This window comes from Sinohyriopsis cumingii, chromosome 4, assembly GCF_028554795.1.
Source record: "Sinohyriopsis cumingii isolate HCF-2022 chromosome 4, ASM2855479v2, whole genome shotgun sequence".
Taxonomy (NCBI): domain Eukaryota; kingdom Metazoa; phylum Mollusca; class Bivalvia; order Unionida; family Unionidae; genus Sinohyriopsis; species Sinohyriopsis cumingii.
This window is the reverse complement of record NC_142964.1, coordinates 83,842,925-83,859,067: the sequence shown is the minus strand read 5'-3', so window position 1 is coordinate 83,859,067 and position 16,143 is coordinate 83,842,925. Positions and strand designations below refer to the sequence as shown.

The following is a 16,143-nucleotide window of genomic DNA, read 5'->3' as shown; positions in this document are numbered from 1 at the left end:
AATTTGCACTAGAAAGATTGTCATACACTGTTTTGAGCTACAATACAAAAGGGCAATAACTCAGCTTCAGTTGATGACGATATTACCAAGTTTCATGGTATTCCATCTAACAAGAGTCCCTTAAAGTGACTCATGCTCTACTGGCTCCAGTCCAGCTATCAAAGATAAGGCCAATTCATCTTTTTAAATGTGAAGTATGCAAACCAAATTTGTTATTACTGAGAAATCCAACATACCAAATTTAGCAACAGAACTATTTTCTTATGCTTGAATTAACATATTCATATCATACATGTATACAAATATGCCCACTCTTTGCATAATAGACCTGGATGGCAATAACTTGAATTTGTGTACAGAAGCTATTTTTATTGACCTTTGACCCCCAAATCAATAGGCTACTTCCTTACCCCATGTGCAGGCCACATACAAAGTATGGGTCAAGTCTTCAATGCAAAACTAATGTTAGTTTGCAGAAGCCATTTTTCTTGTTTCAGTCAGTGACCTTGATCTTTGACCTTTTGACCACAAAATCATAAGCCTACTTACTTACTGCAAATACAAGCCTACAAGCCATCCTCAAAGCTTGGTTGAGGTATGTCATGTAGAACTAATGTTATTGTGCAGAAATCATTTTTCTTCTTTCTGACACAGTAACACTGACCTTTGCCCTCAAAAACGAATAGGGTTCTTCCTTACAACAAGTGCAAACCATCCAAAAAGTCTGGTAATTGAGTTGTTATGCAGAAATCACATTTATTCTCTCAGTTGCAGTGACCATGACTTTTGATGCTTAGTGCCTGAAATTGATAGGGTACCTCCTTACTGTGCAAGCTATCCACAAAGTCTGGTAACCGTAGATGATGGAACAACTAATGTTATTATGTGGAAAAGATACTGGAAAGAGACAGACAGACATATAAATGGACAGCCAGACCGATGGACAAACAGATAACTGAATATGGTCTGCCTTTGGGAGGGCATTTAAAAATGAAGTTACTAATGATATATCATCCAAGGCATTCTTCAGATATATCCACAAACTGGGTTTAATGATACCAATCCATTCCTACTTGTTTGTGTCCTGATTATGATCCTGTACAACTAACCAATTAAATCAAGGACATTTAACTTAAAATCAAAGTCTGTTTGCTGTAAATCGATTTTTTTCATTGGAATGAAACTAACTAAAGTCTGTTTGAAATTTACTTGTATGTGTACAAGTCACTGTGATCCTAAGTCTATATAGTACAAATATGCAAGCAATGACCTTTGACTTAACCCCAATGTCAATTAGGACTGGTTTTTCATCGTTCGAGTGCAGCCACATTTTCACTTAGAACCACTTAAATATTACAAGAGGTGTTTTATTACAAACCCCATCTTGGTATGACCTTCCTTTTAGAAGTTTTTGTTTGTCTCTTGTTTTGTGGATTTATATCATTTTTCAGCACCTAATAATAATTCAAGATCAATCTACCTAAGGACAAGGAGGGGGTGTTACTCACTTCTGTACTGAGATGTGGAGGTGATCATTCTAATTAATTTAGAGACAACTGCTAAATATCACCAAACTTGATCAACTTTTGGAGTTCACTTTTATTAAATATAAAAATCTGGCAATTTAAATTTGTTAATCTTATCCTGTTATCAGGAGATTAAAACATTCTACCACTGAAAGTAACTGACAGCCACCAGTATAACATATTTTCAAGGTTGAATCAAAATGCTGATGTTGAAAGTTCCATTTCATATCTTGAGTTTTCATATGTTGAGAATTCTTAAATACAACACTGAATTTCAAACTAGACATGAAATGGAACTTTCATTGCACAATTTGATTCAACATGTAAAAATGGAATTCTTGACTTAAAACATCAAACTTTCAACCACCACTGTAATAATTCAACAGATAAGATCTAAAAACTCTGAACAGAAAATAGAACCTTCAACCAACAATGTGTAATTCAACAGATAAAGCTGCAAAACTTGAAATACGAAATGGAACTTTTAAAATCAACAATCTGACTCCACATGTGAAATTTCAACTGCAACTTTCTCACTTTGTTCCCTACAACACCTCATAAAATTCCAGAATTTTTGAAATGGCGATACTTGATTACCATGAGACCACTTACAAAGAGCCATGTACATTTCTTTAGAAATATGGTTCCCGTATCTACATCGGTGAGGTTTCAAGCTACAGATGTGATGTAGTTCACTGTCTTTAACAATCTCAATAATTATGTAAATTTTGAAGTTACATCTCTTTGAACACATGTGCACAAGAGTTCCTCCTTTTTATTCATTAAATTTGTTTTAGAAGTATTAAAACTAAACATTGCAAACATTGGGTACAGATGACAGAGCTTGTACTGAAATGGACTGTTCTGGAAACCAGAAAAAGACAGTGATCAGTCCATCTGCTTATTTACATCAAAAGCTTCTGTTTACTTTGAAACACTTAAAAGTCAACAGTATTAGGGACTCCTTGGCCACACTCACATAAAAAATTATAAATCAAGGAATGAAATGGCTAAGTAATGTATATTTTGTATATTCTTGACACTTTTCGTTTTTAAAAATGGCAGCAGGGTGAAAATAAACGGAAGGGTGTGTGAATACTATAGTATATCTTGACAATGTTATGGAGGTGTCACAATAAGTCAATTGACTAAGTCATGCTAGACAAAAGTCTTACACTACAATTCACAGAATTTCACAATACAATTCACAAGTCTTACACTATAATTCACAGAATTTTTCAATACAATTCACAAGTCTTGTACAACAATTAACAAAAAAGAACTTTCATGTAAGTTATTATAACATGTTTTTGCTTTTGATGAAAGCATACCAAATCTGGGTCAAACTTGTCCAGCACAGTTCCTCCCCCTCTTTCAATCTGTTCCTTTAGGTGGTCTTTGTCAAATGGTATCTGAACCTCCTCTGTAATGAAAATAGGCATACAGCAGTATTAAAATGAAATCACTGACAAAAATTATTCATTTACAACCATGTGCACCAGATGCATGAACATGTTGTCCACTTTTTGATGTCAATGAAGAGTGTTTACTGAAAGAGGCTTTATTTCTAAAGGAATTTGCTACATACAACAATCCCACTGCACTTAAAAATTCTGAGTTCATATTTATCAATAAAAACCCTTCAAAAACAAGAGGCTCAAGAATTATGACATTACTCGTCTATCGTAAATGACTTTACAACTGAAGATTTCACAAAGCAGGCTAATGTAGTATTGTAAGAATGCAAACTATTTAAACTATCCTCGCTCATAATGCATATATCTTATTGACATAAGCTAATTTATCAAGTTCTGATAAAAGTATAATCAGAATTAGGGTAACTAAAGTATTGTCAAACATAGACAATCAAATCACATCATTAAGATACAAGGATACTTACAATTATCCTAGTTCCTGACAATTAAAACCTTTTTACCATGTCTGATCAAAATTGTATGAAAATAGCCTTTAAAGTGGTAACAAGCTCAGCCAATCACATGCAAGATCAGCTCAGTATTATGCATAGATAGCATGCATTATCAAATTGGCCTATTTTTACAACTTTATCAAAAAGAGATTTAAAAAATTACTTCTGAAGTGATAACAAGCCCAGCTGATCACATGCAAGATGACCTGAGTAAGATACATACATCTTGTCATTAAAATTGTTCAAGATCTTAATGATATAAGCACACATTCCAAGTTTAATCAAAATCAGATCAGATACTTGACAGTTCATCCAATCAGATGCCAGACAACCTCATTAGTATTAATGAAGCTGTACCTGACATAACATGATGTGTTGTGCTAAAAACATGATTTTTAACTCCTGAACCCCATGACACAGTTGTGTTTAGAAAAAAAATTATTTTTAGTAATCCTAACCCCCCAAAACACAACAAAAGAAAACAAAAACACCACTTCAATATATGCATGTAGCATGAACATAGTACACAGTACTGCTTAGAGCTCATGCAGTTCTACCCTCTGAGCAGTTTAAACAGCAAAGAGTCATACAGGCAATTAAAATACACAGACATTAGGTATATGTGTGTGTGATATGGATTTTTCACGTAGCTTTAAAACAATTTCAGTCATATCGCTACAATGTCTGCAGTGTGGCAGTTTATAGTGATGTCTAGCACTCATGCTGCAGACATGTAGGCATGATGTCCCACCCACTCACATTATTCTGACACCAGGTCGACGAGTCCTAACACTAATTTTTTAATGCTGAGAGCCTAGTGAAGCAACTGTTAGTACCATTTTAAAAGTCTTTGGCATGACTTGGCTTGAGTTCAAACCCGTGACCTCCTGTATCAGAGGCAGATGCTCTAACCACTAGGCCACCGGAGCTGTTGACATTAGGTACAAGCAACCAGCATTTCATATATTACTTAACTGGCTGATAATAGCTAAGGTGATGTTTCAAGTCCATTGAAGAATGCTGGAGAGGGGCATTGTGCTATTTTACATAGATAAAGTTTACACAAAGTGGAACAATGCAATCTGTCTTAAGTTATAGGTAAATCAAATATATGCTATATGCATGCTGAGGAACAACAGTTATTACATCAATGCCTTGGATGAGAATGTTTAAGCAAACTCCATTACGATTTAAAAAACATCTGTACCAAAGATGATTGTTAAGTCTGTGAACAGCGGCAATGCTTCTTTGAAGGTGGATTCTACCCCATGTATAAAAAGCAGAGCATGATTATTTCATTTGTCAGAATAGTCTTTAAGTGTGACTGATTTTTGAAAAGGATTCAGGAATCATAAGCATCAGCAAAGTAATAAGAATATTTCATAACTACTGGCTGATGGAGTTTTGCTTTGTCAAGCATAGCAGCAAGGGGGAACATTTAATTTTTTGTACACACTGCAAACAACATATCAAAACAGGTGCACCACTTGTATGTAAAATATTCAGCATGCAGAATTGAACATAAAAAGTAATTCACTTTATCATGATTCATTCTCTTAGACTTGCTGAAATACTAACTACTAATTGATCCATGTTTTTCAGGATGATTTTAGCCACGAAATAGAATGATTGAAAGACAATAATAAACACATGCTCTTGTTTGCATGGTTGATTTGAGCTGATAAAGCTTTAACACCTGTACCTGACAGAGGCAATTATAACTGTTGTATTACCTGTAAAGCCCCCAACAGATTTTAAAATATCATGTCCACCACTTTCCCCAATTATATGGTTAGTCCCAAATGTGACGTTCATTATTCTATAGAGACAAGCATATCTTGTGGTCAAAATGCATCAGATGTAGTTCTAATAATGCTAATGTTATGGTCCATAACAGACTTTAAAATCAGCTGTACAGGAAGAGCAGAATGTATAGTCATGTCTCATTTGAGCATGATTGTATCCACTAAAATTCCTCTTTCCAGCCATCATTGGATTTTGTAATATTTCAGTTGTTTGGAATTTGGTGTTTTAACATTGGCACACTTTTATGGCTCAACAAACTTTAAACACTTAGGTCAAACTGACCCAGTTTTAGGCTACTCAAGCTCTTGAGTAATCCAACTATAGTCAATTAATGTCTTTAATCCTGTCTAAATTCTGATCATACACAGCATCGACTGTAATCCATCTCAACAGCTTTAAGCACTGAAGCAGAACATACCATGTGGAGAGATTCAAAGTAATGTTTATTGTTTATGTGGATCGAGCTCTTTAGTAACCTGACCATAATCCATTAATGTCTTTAATCCCTTCAAAATTATTTCTGCTCACACATAGTATACTCCATCTTTACAAATTTGAAACAATTAAGCCAGCTGACCATGCTGATAGGATCAAAAGGTGATATTAGCAACTACATTGTCTTGCCCTGCTTAAGCCATTTCAGTCAAGCAATCAGAGGTGGTATTACTGTACATATACTATTGGAACCAAAACATGAAAAATAATTAAATTTTTCAAAAATAATTCTGCATATGTGGAATTCAGTGAGATATTTAGACATCCCTAAACTCAGCAAAAAACTCTGCCATGTAGGAGGTTCATATGCAATGATATCATTACATTCTAACCTGCTAACCTCACAGATAGTGATGCTGGTTGTGTTGGGGTGTTGACTGGGAGATGTGGCCCTAAGGTTGTGGCACATTACAAAATAAAGTGATGTTGCATGGTTGAGAAAAAAAAGTTATCTAGTCCTAGAAGTCAGTAAATACAAGTTTAAATAAAAGAAACTAAAATATCCATTTCTTGTAAGAAATGAATACACTTAAGAACAAGACTCGTCAATTTTTATACATATATCACACACACACACACATGCACACACACTGAATAAATTAGAAATATATTCATGGTACATGCAAGTCCCACTGCAGTGCCTGAAATGGACTAAACACAACTTTTTCATGATTACATGTATGGCGTAAAATCTGAATCACAGTAACATTATCATAATCCAGTGAGTAATCTGTAATAGTAACCTTATCATAAACCAGTCAGTAATCTATAACACTAACATTATCATAAACCAGACAGTAATCTATAACAGTGACATTATCATAAACCAGTCAGTAATCTATGACAGTAACGTTATCATAAACTAGTGAGTAATCTATGACAGTAACATTATCATAATCCAGTGAGTAATCTATAACAGTAACATTATCATAAACCAGTCAGTAATCTATAACAGTAACATTATCATAAACCAGTGAGTAATCTATAACAGTGATATTAACCATCTCAGTATTCTATAACAGTGATATTAACCATCTCATGCAAGGCAATGAAGTCTATTGTTTCTTCAACACACTTTCCTCCTTTATCAAAGTTCAAACAAATTATTTTTGTTCAATATCGTATACTTTACCTATGCAAATTAGCCTAATAAATTCTTGAAACTTGGTTGTTCCATATCATAAACTTTAACTATGCACTTAGTCTAATAGATTCTCACACATCAATGCTCAATGACTAACTAAACAAATCACTTGAGCAATTTTAAATCAGCTGAGTAACATGTGCAATGATGGTTGATTACCTCTGAACATTCTTTACCTTTCAATGGCCTCTATAACAATTAACTGTGTAAACTGTCCATATTATTCCAACAGCATTAAGCATGAAGATATGTGAATCTGGAAATTGTGTTCTATTAAGCATGAAGATATGTGAATCTGGAAATTGTGTTCTATTAAGCATGAAGATATGTGAATCTGGAAATTGTGTTCTATTAAGCATGAAGATATGTGAATCTGGAAATTGTGTTCTATTAAGCATGAAGATATGTGAATCTGGAAATTGTGTTCTATTAAGCATGAAGATATGTGAATCTGGAAATTGTGTTCTATTAAGCATGAAGATATGTGAATCTGGAAATTGTGTTCTATTAAGCATGAAGATATGTGAATCTGGAAACTGTGTTCTATTAAGCATGAAGATATGTGAATCTGGACTTCACTCTTCATAAAGCCTACAGGTTATAGGCGTACACATATGAGTTAGAAAATGTTCTCTTTCTCTCTTATAAAATTTACTGGAAATTGTGTTCTATTAAACACGAACATGACAGGGATCTGGGAGTCAAGAATGATTGATTGATTGGGGTTTTACAGTCTACTAGCACTGTAGGGCTTGATAGTGCAATAAAGAAGCTATATGACAAATAATCTATGTACAAAATAATGTTTCATAATGTTTCTTATCAAGAAGTGATAAAAGGACAAAAACAAAATGATCAGATTGTGAGGATAATATATAAAGGTTCTTGATGAACATGGAATGTAAATGGCATGTATAATGGGTAATTAAACAATAAAACGTAACTTAGTGTGACTGACAGTACCCATGTTGGTTAAAGGTGTTTAAATTCATGGCATGCATGCATATGATAGTTATTTGACATTACTGACCCTCCCCTGTACTAGAGTCTGTTGAAGCTTCCAACGATGAATCTTCCAACAACTTCTTCTCTTGCTCCTTTTGCTCAGTGGTTTTCTCAACATAGGTCAACATGAACACAAGGCCCTTAAACAGGGTCTTCTTAGTAGGCAGAGGTCCCTTTAGGTCCCCAAAGAGACCTACAAGTTTGACAAAAAAAAAAGGGTTTAAAGTATAATTCAAAAACTGAAAAGGTGAGAAATTGTTCAGCAAAACACTTTATTAGTTGCATAATTGGTAAACAAGAGGCTCAAGTAGGATTGAGATAGTTTACCTGGATGACAACTGCCTAATAGCAAAATGCAAGAACAGTTAGCCATGAAATCTGGGTCACTTGGTTACTTTCTGTAGAAATTATTTCCAATGCTTTTGATTGGATATATAAAAGACAAAAACTGTTGCAAAGTTTACTCTCTTTTTTAAAAACCTTTATCCATCTTTGACAGACCACTTGCAACATTTATCCAATACTAAATGGCCTTTATGCCTGGATGCTTTCTTTAAAAGTTGGTCAGATTATACTGAGTATTTTTGTTGGGTCAAAGTTGTTGTTAGATATTATTAGTAACTGAGGCCATTTTTGATAGTGCATCAGCCTTGTTTATTTAAATTTTCAAAGGCTTCAAAGCTTGGCATCTTCATTAGCCATGGGTCATAGACCCACTTTGTTATACACTGACTCTTGGCATTTGTATCTAGTGAAACAATTCTGAACAAGTGCCCTCTTGCAGATAGGAGTTACAGCTTGTAGAAAGTGCAATCAATTAACCAATCTGAGACTTTGTTAAGTGACCTGTAAGGTATTCATTAAGGCAAATTCCATGATGAACAACTGAGAAATATTTATAATGGTAGCTGCTATGATTATTCCAAACTATCTTCCAAGGAATCTGATTAGATTGATGAAGCTTTGCATTATTTGTACCTTCTTATGAGAATGTTATCAAATTTGGGCAAATTCTGCTGAGTGGTAATTGAAAAAGGGTGATATAAAGGTTTTTCCATTCTTATTGACCATATCTGATGGCAGATCATAAAAATGTCTGAAAGTTTGAAAGCTCTTTATACCATGATGCTTCCTGTCAAATGTTGTCTGTAAGTGGTTTTTGAGAAGTTGTCAAATGTTTTTCTATTTTTAGTAATGGTAGACCAGCATTACTTATACCAGTACACACTTGAAAACAATTTATGCCAGGATAATTTCTATCAAATTTCAGTCATACTCTGAGGAATTTTTGAAAAGTGTTTAACAATTTTTTACAGTAACAAAAATCAAAATCGCTTTTAAAAATTTGAAAACCCTTCATGCCAGGATGTTCTCTGGCGAATTTTGTTGAAACTGGTGCACTGGGTTTTGAGAAAAAGTTTAAAATAGAAATTGTTGACAGACAAAACACAACACACAATGCATGCTGCATGTGGCCAGGTGAGATCTTCTATATTTGAACAATGATTTCCTAATAGCAACTGGGTCACCCTATCCCTACAACTAAGCTGTGCTGGAAGACATAGGAACAAAATTCTTAAATCATTTTATACATCTATAAACCCATTTAAGACATCAAGTTTAAAGTCTCTATCATATAAAATATAAAATGTTGTACAGTATTAAAAGGTTCTCACTACAAAATTCAAAGATGATTTCAGTACATTTTTGGGGGTACTCTGATACACTTTAAATTCATAGGGTTCCAATTGTCCTGGTTTTCCTGGATGAGCTAGACTACAAATTTGAAGTTACAATGAACTATCAACCTAGCCAACATTCACCCACCCACCCATCCCCAACATATGCAATGGAAAGGAATCACCTGCTTCTTTCTTTGTGTTAATACTGTGACTATCTTTATCTTTAGTGCTGTGAATGTGAACTATACATTAGGATAAGTCCATGAACGATGAAGAACACTGGAACTAACTGATCATAATTTAATCTGAATGCAAAATTTCATGATCATGAAATCTCTTGAAAGGTTGTAATGACTCTACCTATAGTGAAATAATAAATGTAGATTTACTCTCTGTCTGTGTACTTCTTTATTTCCCAAAGCACATATTATTCCAATTTTCTCAAAGCCCATTTCACTCAGGTCTCTTCAAAGTGCTATTCTGTCTTGTGTGTTGATAAGCCACTAACCGTGAACTGACTTAAGGGTACATGTTTTCAGGACAACCAAGACCTAATCTCAATGTACTGTCCATATCTGTGCAATTTATGTTTTGCATTATTATGTAACAATTCCTTCAGCACCAGCCATCACAAACATGCACAATAATAACACTGGCATTCATCAGAACTTTACAGATCCAAGTTTGGACCACATGGTCAATTTAAAAAAGCAACAGGGGTTCACAAGGGATGATTTTGACAAGATCGTTTATAAACAAAAGAGGTTTACACTGATTGTAATTGTTCAGTCACCTAATTCCTGATTGCTGAAAACTTTGATAGCGACCTATAAGAATAAGAGAAACTAATTACTTAAAATTAATGGTACTAAATGAGTTACTCAGACATGTGTTGAAAAAAAAGGCATCTTATTTAAGATCTCCACATTTTTGCCAGATGATAATAACGAATAATTTATTTAATCAACATAATAATGGCATAGTGGATTATATCTGTTTGCTTGCAAATGCGTGGAAAGGAATGTCGATATAATCATTACATATACATTGTTTCTATTTTGTAAATGACAGAACCACAAAATTAGGTATCCACAAGTATGTACAGTTTACCAAACAATGAAATCGGATATACATCAAAATAAAGAATTTTCACAGTAATTTTGCAAAGTACTTTCGATGATTCAGATTACAAAGTTTTTTTATATTATAAATCTAACTAAAATAGCATCAACATATTGAAATTCCTCCAATCTCTAGTGTATTTTCACAGAGAACCTGTTTTTTTTCTTCAAGATGGCAAGATGGACTAAGATATTTCCTCTCCTTTTCTGCTGCGATTAATCACCTACATGTGATAGAAAATTATATATAAATTTTAATACCTATCTACAGGTTAGATTTCATGGGTGAAAGTTGGGGAGAACCACACAACTGAAAAGTAGGCTGGGTGTGTGTGGCCCCCTTGTAGGTCACGGGCAAAGCCCTGTTGAGGGGGCAAGGTTGCCAAAACCCTCTGGAAGCTAAAAAAGAAGTAATTTTGACGCTATATTTTTGCATGAAAATTGTGACTGAACAATCCAAAATTCTGATTCTTTAATATGACGCATACATCCACTGAATACACAAATTTCTCATTGTAAATTTTGAAGGAAAAAAGAGCTTCCTTTTCTCAACACAATATTTCCATTATTATTCTGTAAATGTGAAGATTAAGCAGCTGAACATAGTGAAATTAGCAATGGGCAAAATTCCAATCATCCTGGCCGATGACTACCAAGCCAAAATAATGCAACAAATTATTTTTCTAAAAAAATCTTTCTGTAAAGCAAAGGGTGGGGGGAGATAGAGGAAACAATGGTATGATGATATACATGAAGGTGTAGAATTGGCTTGTGGTCTCATTCAAATAATTCTGTACACTCTGTCTTCTGTCATTCCTATGAGGCAAATGTAGGAATTAAAAAAACAGTGGATTACAAGGATGAGTTATCTGGATTTCCATAGAGGGTACTGTATTATGGAGTGAATTATGAACTTCATGATTCAGCGGGGCCCCGAGTGGCCGAGTGGTCTAAAGCGCTCTTCATTAAAGCTTGCCAGTAGCTTCTCGTGGGTCGGTGGTTCTTTCTGGGGTTTTCCCGGATTCTTCCTCCACCATTAATACTGGCCACCATGTATAGCCTATCGAGTGCCGAAAAATGGCATTAAACCACACAACAACAACAACAACAACAACAAATCATGATTCAGCAGAACACATCCAAGGAGAACTGAGTGAAAATTTCTGTTTGCTCGCTCAACAGTAAATCATAAGTTTATAATTTAGTAACCGTAAGGACTGATTTTTTTCCCACTTAATGCTTTCCAACCACTTCAATCCCTTACCCATCCCCTCCCCCGACCCAATTCTATGGATTTGGATGATTTGGAAGATCAACCTCTGAGAACATTCTGAAGACAGAATTTCAATCATATGATTTGCAAACAAAGTCAACAAGTAACATTTTCTAAGTAGCTTTCTCTTACATATATTTCACACTGTGATTTAAGTACAAGGCATCAATATGATATACAATACCGATCTTGGCTTTCCTTGGGGACTGTCTACGTGATGTACAAGGGGACTCTCTGGTTGTCATTAGAGGACTGCACTCAGGGGCTCCTACACAAACAAAACAAAATTTACAGAAGTTTAAAATTCTACGAAATTTTGTACAGTATTTCATAAAATATCTTTTTATGATCCTCTTCTCTGATTATTCTACTACATTTTATGTTTGATTTTACTCTTCATTCAACTGATGATATCAATCAATCAACCAATCAATCAATTAATCAATCTAATAATACATATTTTCAGGAGCCCTGCTTGTATTCTATTAAAATGTAAGGGTGGGCTTATTGTAAAAGCTTTATTCAATGACAATTTTCAACATTTTAAAGAGGAAGTGGATGATCTTGGAATGGAATAGTTGCACCATCAGTCAGAATGCAAAACTTCACCAAAAACTGCTGGCTACAGATGATGATTTACTAAATGTGTTCTTGACCCCTTACCCCAACCTGGAGTAGAACCCAGGGGAGGAGTGGTACTGACGTAAGGGGAGTATGTGATGATATTATATTCCAAATATTAAACAACTTAAGTCAGGGGTTACTGAATTAAAAATTCAGCAAAATAAAATTGGCCAGACCCGCACCCCCCACCCCAACACACAAACAACCCAAATGCTAACTGCCCCAGTCTTGTGGGCATCAAGCAAGACAGCCAGGGCCTGCCTGTTGATCCCATGATCAAAGCATTGCTGTAATGTGTGTGACCTTGATAAAGCATATAACAGAATATCTTAGTTTAAGAATGACTCATCTAAAGTGGGAATAAAAATCCAATGTGGTTTAGGATATATAAGCAAATGAAAAGTCAAACACCAAACTATACTGCAAATTTCTGTAACTGTGACCCCAAGGTCAAAGGGGTAAGATGGCATGTTGCAGAATGAATTGTCTTAACTTCATAGTGATCCATGTCAAATATTAAGAAAGTCCATCAATGGGTTTAGAAAATGTAAGCCATTGAAACAACTTTAACCTAAACATAAGTGCAAATGTTCTATAAATATGACCTTGACCCCAAAGATCAAAGGGGTACTAGTGCATGTCAAAGAATGAATTGTTTCAGCTTCAATAGCGATTCTTCTCCAACATAAAGGATATTCATTAAAGGGATTAGGAAACATAAGAAAAAACTTTAATCATAAAAAATTGCAAATTTTCTACAACAGTTACTATGACTTTGACTCCAAGGTCACAGGGATGATCAAGTCAACAGACTGAATTGTCTTAGCTTCACAATGATTCATGCCAAATATGATAAGAACCTATCAAGGGGTTCAAAAAATATTAGCAAATGAAAATCTTGTGCTAAAGCCTTAAGAAACTGTTCCTGACCTTGCCACCAGAAAATTACTACGTCTTTCTTCTCACTAATGTAGTAACCTTGAAAATCAATATCATATTCAAGGGCTTTTATATATGTAAGGTATGGAAGATACTTTGTAAATGTTGAGAAAGAACTTAATATACTTTGGGGTGGGGTGCAAGTATAGGGTAGAAATTTAACAGATTCTACACATGTACCTCTATCTTTGGTAGCACCCTCCGTCTTGCCCTTTGGTGTTGGTGTGCTGGTAGCCTGAGGCTCGATATCACTCAGTTTTCTCTTTTTGCCTCTCTTGCTGGCACTTTCATTTCCACCAGGTTTGGATTCTGTGTCTGCCTGATGGCTCTTAGATTTGCAGGTTCTCCTTTTTCCCTCCACTAGGTTATCTTCAGATAAAATTAAACTTGAAATTATTTTCTAATTTCTGTATTCTTGGAGGAGGGCTAAACTTATTGTTTATTCATACCAGGAGATATAGTTTGTGATATGTTTTGGTAAAATCAAAATTTTGATGGCATTATGAAGTTGCGAATAACATATAAAATTTACCTAACATGTAAGTTTTCAAAATTTCTGACACTTGCAAGTAGTTTTGGAGTTCTTTTTGTGTGGCAGAGTAACATAAAATGCTTATTTTGTGCCAAGGCAATTGGAGTGAAGTGCTTTTCCCAAGGACACACTATGATAGCTGGCCTGATGGAAACATTCAAACCTGCACACTATGTGTTGCAAATACAGCATCCCACACATTATTGGGATTGGACTACTAATTCACTTCCCACGTCACTTAATGATAATATATTAAAAATTATTACTAATTTCTGCATTAAGCTGGCATACAAACAACACATGGTTACATTCATTAGAGCTGAATAATTACTTTTCAGTCTTGAAATACAGGTGTCTCACAACATTTATTTCAGCCCATGCTCCTAAACTGGGGCAATCCCTGATCTGTGTCTACGAACATAGATTTACACTAAAGATCCACATGTCCTGAGGTAATTAAATATAGGATAACAAAATAAAAGTAAACATTTTATTCTCAACTATAGTAAATATAGTGAAGTTTATGAAAATGTATAATGGAAACAAATTTAATCCATTTACTAGCAAAAAGGTGCATCTCAAAATATTGTGTGATCTATTATTTATTCCCCTCCACCAGTAGACTGGTCCTCTGGCTGTAAAATAATTAGTGGATCAATACGTCTACTGGGGGCCACCTGCAGGTAGATAAATAATTAGTGGATCAAAACCTCTACTGGGGGCCACCTGCAGGTAGATAAATAATTAGTGGATCAATACCTCTACTGGAGGCCACCTGCAGGTAGATAAATAATTAGTGGATCAATACCTCTACTGGGGGCCACCTGCAGGTAGATAAATAATTAGTGGATCAATACCTCTACTGGAGGCCACCTGCAGGTAGATAAATAATTAGTGGATCAATACCTCTACTGGGGGCCACCTGCAGGTAGATAAATAATTAGTGGATCGATACCTCTACTGGGGGCCACCTGCAGGTAGATAAATAATTAGTGGATCGATACCTCTACTGGGGGCCACCTGCAGGTAGATAAATAATTAGTGGATCAATACCTCTACTGGGGGCCACCTGCAGGTAGATAAATAATTAGTGGATCAATACCTCTACTGGGGGCCACCTGCAGGTAGATAAATAATTAGTGGATCAATACCTCTACTGGAGGCCACCTGCAGGTAGATAAATAATTAGTGGATCAATACCTCTACTGGAGGCCACCTGCAGGTAGATAAATAATTAGTGGATCAATGCCTCTACTGGGGGCCACCTGCAGGTAGATAAATAATTAGTGGATCAATACCTCTACTGAAGGCCACCTGCAGGTAGATAAATAATTAGTGGATCAATACCTCTACTGGGGGCCACCTGCAGGTAGATAAATAATTAGTGGATCAATGCCTCTACTGGGGGCCACCTGCAGGTAGATAAATAATTAGTGGATCAATACCTCTACTGGGGGCCACCTGTAGGTAGATAAATAATTAGTGGATCAATACCTCTACTGGGGGCCACCTGCAGGTAGATAAATAATTAGTGGATCAATACCTCTACTGGGGGCCACCTGCAGGTAGATAAATAATTAGTGGATCAATACCTCTACTGGGAGTCACCTGCAGGCAGATAAATTTGTTTTAACACAAGTAAGTCCAAATGGTTAGAAAGCAAGTGCTAAGACAGAATTTAACTCTGAATGCAAAATCAAGTTCATTATCAGCTGGTCATATGTTTGCATTTTTATGTTTTGGAGTCTAGCATGTTAATCATGGAGTCACACAGCTGGTCATATGTTTGTATTGTTATGTTCTGGAGTCTAGCATGTTAATCATGGAGTCACACAGCTGGTCATATGTTTGCATTGTTATGTTCTGGAGTCTAGCATGTTAATCATGGAGTCACACAGTTGGTCATATGTTTGCATTGTTATGTTCTGGAGTCTAGCATGTTAATCATGGAGTCACACAGTTCCTGACTTCAGTAGTCACCACTTATGACATACACTGGCCATATTCAACCTCCCTGAGCCTTGCAGGTCTTCACCTGCAGGCTGAGAAATTTTGGAATTTTTGTTTTC

General features: G+C 35.3%; 1 protein-coding gene across 2 annotated transcripts in view; it reads right to left on the bottom strand.

Annotated features, from left to right (window-relative positions):
• LOC149801567 (TP53-binding protein 1-like) overlaps positions 1 to 16,143 on the bottom strand; it is a 78,706-nt gene that overhangs the window by 29,702 nt on the left and 32,861 nt on the right. For both annotated transcript variants that reach the window (XM_089955789.1, XM_089955790.1), the window contains exons 9-12: positions 13,723 to 13,911; positions 12,164 to 12,247; positions 7,929 to 8,096; positions 2,858 to 2,949 (exon numbers count right to left, since the gene is read on the bottom strand). In XM_089955789.1, the coding sequence (XP_089811915.1) occupies positions 2,858 to 2,949; positions 7,929 to 8,096; positions 12,164 to 12,247; positions 13,723 to 13,911 (533 nt within the window). The remainder of the gene's footprint in view (positions 1 to 2,857; positions 2,950 to 7,928; positions 8,097 to 12,163; positions 12,248 to 13,722; positions 13,912 to 16,143) is intronic.